The sequence below is a fragment of the Oryzias melastigma genome, linkage group LG1, assembly GCF_002922805.2.
Source record: "Oryzias melastigma strain HK-1 linkage group LG1, ASM292280v2, whole genome shotgun sequence".
Lineage (NCBI taxonomy): Eukaryota > Metazoa > Chordata > Actinopteri > Beloniformes > Adrianichthyidae > Oryzias > Oryzias melastigma.
Window position 1 is genome coordinate 24,222,912 of NC_050512.1, and position 5,270 is coordinate 24,228,181.

General features: G+C 39.5%; 1 protein-coding gene across 1 annotated transcript in view; it reads left to right on the forward strand.

Annotated features, from left to right (window-relative positions):
- The window catches only part of LOC112157389 (phosphoinositide 3-kinase regulatory subunit 6), a 28,078-nt gene that overhangs the window by 9,799 nt on the left and 13,009 nt on the right, over positions 1 to 5,270 (forward strand). Inside the window, exons 3-9 of the mRNA XM_024290089.2 lie at positions 2,764 to 2,848; positions 2,932 to 3,036; positions 3,122 to 3,213; positions 3,434 to 3,502; positions 3,856 to 3,988; positions 4,288 to 4,357; positions 4,486 to 4,660. Of these exons, the coding sequence (XP_024145857.1) occupies positions 2,836 to 2,848; positions 2,932 to 3,036; positions 3,122 to 3,213; positions 3,434 to 3,502; positions 3,856 to 3,988; positions 4,288 to 4,357; positions 4,486 to 4,660 (657 nt within the window). The 5' untranslated portion in view covers positions 2,764 to 2,835. The remainder of the gene's footprint in view (positions 1 to 2,763; positions 2,849 to 2,931; positions 3,037 to 3,121; positions 3,214 to 3,433; positions 3,503 to 3,855; positions 3,989 to 4,287; positions 4,358 to 4,485; positions 4,661 to 5,270) is intronic.

Genomic DNA, 5,270 nt, shown 5'->3' on the forward strand with positions numbered 1-5,270 from the left:
TATGTTCTGCTTCATTGCTAATGTTCCATTTAAGTAACACCGGCTCACCAGGATCTCCTTTTATTTGCAGAAGTAACTGAATGGTGATTTATAGTCGCTGTGCAGCATTGTTAAAGTTTCCTTAGAAACTCAGAATAAGGAAACGAATGCGGTCTCTCTTGTTTTAACTTCTATTTTGTAGATCTGGATCTTAAGCAGAAAACATTATTTCTCAGTGTTGAGTGTTACTGAGAAATTTACTTAGAAACTTTCTAAAAGGACCTTTCACCAAGTGTGTGTGTGTATGAGCTGAATGACAACTAAAGCTAAATTTAGACAGATGTTGTGAGTTTGTAATGTGGGAGTGTAAAGCGTTACTCATTATTCCGTGTGGGATTCCTAGATTAATGAGGTGGTTTTAGTGGGCTGTTTCTCTTAATGGAAACACTTTTTTAGCTCTACTGGGGCAGATTAGGGTGGGACCAAAGTTACGCCTTCATCTGTTTAAATTCTATTCATGTTATGAGTTGGAATTTATTTTTCTCATTTTCTCAGCTTGTTGAATAATTTGGAGTTTTATTCATTCATTATTAGAACCATAGGATTGTATTTACTGTAAAATTGTTAATTTGGAACTAAAGTTGGTTGAAAAGTGTTGACTGTGCTCAGGAACCATATGAAGATTTAACCCCTGATCTGTTGATGCTGATGGTCAAGCAGGGAGGCAGTGGACCCTTTTTTTTTTTTTTTCTTTGCTTCGACCTGATCGTGAAATTGAGACTTGTTGCGGATATTTTTGTAAAAAACAGTATTTTGGTTTCAGTGGTTAATTTTTGCTTTTCTGGTTCGTGTCAAATCAAATAGATGAAGCAGGCCTTGTTTGTGGCACTGCTGTTCATGTTTACTATTGTTAACACTGAATTTTCCAGATAATTCCAATTCAAGTGGTGTTGATGCTCGTCACAGACAGTATTACTGATTTGCACCAAAGTGTCTATTATTTGTTGAACAAAATAAGACACAAGTTGTTTATTATGATTGTGTTCAAGCCAAAAAAATAAATGGGGAACGTAATTAGAAAATGTTTTTACCAGTTATTGCAGTATATCATCAATATCATGAGCCATGTATCGCCTATTGCATCGTATCATGGGGTACCCGGTGATTCCCAGCCCTTGTTGTGTTATGCTCTCAGTGATGGTCTTGTATCTATGGCCAGACAGTTTCACACTAGGCTGTTTGGTGAACATCAGACTTTTTTTTTCTCTGATAGTTTGCTTCTTTTGTTAAGTCTTAAATCTCATCAGAGGACTAACCAAACAAACTCTGGTCCTCTCGATATTTTCATTTTTATGCAGTTGTTTACAGTGTGAATAAATAGAAGAACCATCCATGCACCTAATAGCGAAACTAAATCAAAGAAAATGACTTAATGAATGTTCCTTTAGTTTACCGGTAATTAAAAATAAAAGCAAGAACGAGAGAGAAACTAAGAAGTAATAATTAATTTTAAAATGTCTTGTTGACAAAAGCCTCGAGGAGAGCAAATCCCGTTCAGTATGTAATAGTCAAAGGATTAGATTAGTCATATTGCTTTTTTTTCTTCTTTCTGGTCAGAGTCTATTTCAGGAAATTCTGCCCCAAACAAGCAGCTGTTGTAACTATGTGACACTTCCAGACAGTTTGGTCTGTGCCTCACCCTTTCATATGAAGCTGTGAAATTCTCGGGCATTCCCCACCTCCTCAAATGAGTCGCAGTCTAAAAGCATCTTTAGACATAGCAGACACTAAAGGCAGGAACAAAAAAAAACATGTCCGACTTGACAAATTAAGAAAAAAAAAGACTAATTTCATAGACGATAGCAAATCATGGTTTAAATCAAACGTTCTCTGTTTATGCTATTTATGCGATCACAAATGCAACTACCAGGGTGCAATGATGAGGCATTGGCAGGATTTCATGCCGCCGTCCTTTTCTATTGCTAGCTTGATTGTGAATGTAGACTGCCACCCTCATGTGTCTGGTATTACGCCATTACAAAACCAGGTGGCTGCTGGATAGCCGGCCAGCAGCAGCTCTGATTGGACAATGTGGAAATGTCTCTAGACGGTGGCCATCCATATCAAGTGCCCCCAGCCACCCTGTAGTCCAGGGGTATATAAAAAGAGGGCTATACTGCACCACAGGTCATTTGTAACTCAGGTTTTGAGCACACATTATAACCTTGTCAATTTACACATTTTTAGACAACATTCCTCCCAAGAAAGCACAATGTTCTGTCTTCTTCATATTCTTCTCAGCATCAACCGCAATTCGTCAATACGCAGGTCTCTGAGTCACTGTGAGGCTATCAACGGCGTGATGAGTTTTGTGCAGCATCAATGCAGTCTCCCCATTTGGACCCATGGTGGCCGGGATCGCCAGTTGACGTTTAGTCATCACTCATGTCAACAGATGGTTGACAAGTGACCGTGCTGCCACCGTACGATTGCTAATCATTTGACGGTGGCAGTCTGAAATCAACCAATCATCATCAAACGATTTTGAGGACCTTGGAGACCCGCCTATCATTGCGCTCCTGCGTTCTTGCCACCTGCCTATCCCTGGACTGCTACGACGCAACTTCAAAATCTGTCCAATGTCAAAAAAATCCTCCGCTTGCTGTAAAGTTTTCACGGCCACTGCGCGGCGTGTAAAAATGCAGCTGTCTTAGCGCCTCTGTGTGATCAGTAATGAAGGATGCAGAATCTGAGTGCCAGAACATGACGCATGTCTTCTTACAGTTGATGGAGCCAGAACAAATGTGAGTCATGACCACTAAGGGCCACAGGTAAAGACCAAACCACATCTCCAGCATGGAGCTCGCAGGTAAGGGATTAGATACTCAGCAATTCAGCAATTACAGATATAAAGCAAATGTATTCATAATAAAAACATCTGAATTTTATCAGGTGGCTCCTTCCCAGTGGTTCCTGAGGCTGAGCTGTACCGCAGCATCCAGGCCGTGCTGCCCAGGGAAACAGACGGGGGGCAGTCTCCAGCCTGTTCCAACAAAGGTTCTGCACTTTATTTTCCACCAAAAGGGGACTCTGTGTATTTATTGTAATAAATAGTGTAACAGCTCTTACGTCGTGTGTGCAGGAATGCTGAGATGGACGCTTCATAAGAAGGTTCAAAACAACCCTGTCAACAGTTTATCTTTAGTGTGGGTGCTGATAAAGGAGCTGGAAAAGGTAAATGATTCCTGAAAACATAAACTATGAACTAGTTCAGCTCACTCTCTGTAATGTAAAGAATAATCATTTTCTTGACGAGAACTGTAATAGATGTTGAGCTTTTGTTGGTTTGTTTCTCATTTTAACACTCTTTCTATAATGTTCAGCACCAACACCTTTAACTAAAAAGTGCGTCTGATGATTTTAGGAGCTATAATGTAGTATTTGTGTCTTTAAGGCTGAAAGATGTGATTCACGGAAATGCATCATTCCATTGCTCCACACGTTGATGTATGCAATAATCCAGGTGCAGTAGATGCTTCTTTTATCTTTTGTTGGTCCATGTTTATCTTTTTGTGTCAGTTTTTAGGCCTAAGTGTGTGAAAAGATGATGAAACCCTTTTAATTAAAATGACTTCTTCAGGTTGCTGTTTACATACCTTTTAAAGCCAGCACTATTAGCTGTTCCAGGACAAGTATTATCAGAAGTAGTTATAAAACATGCCAATAAGGAAATGCTCTATAAAGGCGACGGCCTTAAAGCAGTTCATGTTTTTCCTCATATTTCAGTGTTGACACAGTCGTGTTGATTTTTTCGGGGTTTTTTTTTCTCCCCTGCACTCTTGAGTCACTATTCATAACCTGTTTGTGACATTTCAGGCGGCCTACATTCCAGATGATCTCTACAAACGTGTGTATGACTTTTGTAAGAGACTGCTGACTTATCCTCAGCCGTACTGCTCCGTGGGCCTCAGTTACACCAGGCAGATCAAAGCTGAACGCCTGGTTCCAGGTAACAAGCCCCACTTTCTCCCTTCACTTTTTACCTGCACAAAAGGAAAGTTTGCAGCTTCAAGACACACAGATCCTGGTATTAAAAAAAACTGCTATTTAATACTATTAAATAATAATTAAATGGTATTAAATAGATTGTGTTCACATCTATTTTTTAACACAGCTTCATTGTTTTCCATGGTTACCAGCGCTTAAAATTCTTTCTCCATGAATACTGTCCACTTTGATTAAAACTATTAGAATCAGCTGGTAAAAATCTATTATTTATTTCAATTATAATATTGTTTTTATGATCAGGTTTAATGTACCAGAGAATGTTGACGGCTGAGCAGAGGCTGAAAAATGAGCACTATCCTTTTCAGGAAAGGTGAGTCAGCTGTAAAAGATGTAAACGATGTACCGTTTGTCAGCATAACTCGTTTCACCTTTCATTTGTAATGCGTTTTTATTATGTAACTCAACCAGCTTTTATTTCTCTCATGCCAAACTCTGCAGGGTTTTTGTTCTCGCTGATCCAGAAGTCTTTTCGGGTTCCTTGATTCCTGCCCTTTTTGACGAGGCGTCAGCTGGACTGAATCGTCTTGATCACATGTGCAACGTCGTCCAACACACAATACAAGCTTCTTTGGGTGAAGAGTGTCATGGTTCCAAACTGGCCCATGTGCTCAAGGTTAGAAGGGTTGCACTTTGCATTTTTTTTACTACATTCATGGAATTGGCCTCAAACTAACTCATTATTCTGATTTTATTTAGCCTCTGACCACCCTCTCAGTTTGGTCACATTTTTGTTACAAACGTCACATTGCCTGAAGCATAAACCTTCACACAAACGGTGATTTCTAAAATAGAAACTTGGCCTATAAAGTCCATCTTCCATTTGTGGCCCATCTCTAATCGACACTTGTCTCTTATCTGTAACAAACCTTAGACCAGCTGCCAATTTTTTGTGGGTCACATGCAAGATGGCGCCAAAAAATAATCTCCACCCGGAAGGGGAAATTTTGCAACTTTAGCCGGTTGTGTAAGTGGAAATTTCCTAAACTTTTGGAAACCCTTTAAAAAGAAAATGTTTTTAACTTTTCAGAACTCTCAGCTCTAAGCTTTTAAATGCAAATAAACTAGCAAAATGCTGTTTTTTTCACTGTGAATCAGCTGATCATGTCAGCAGTTATGTTATGTCAAAGGGAAAAAAGGTCGAATGCTTAAAACGGGGGGAGGTTCTGGTCGAGGACGTACGGCTAATGATTTCAGGCGCTAATTATGTTTTTTTGCGGCCAGCT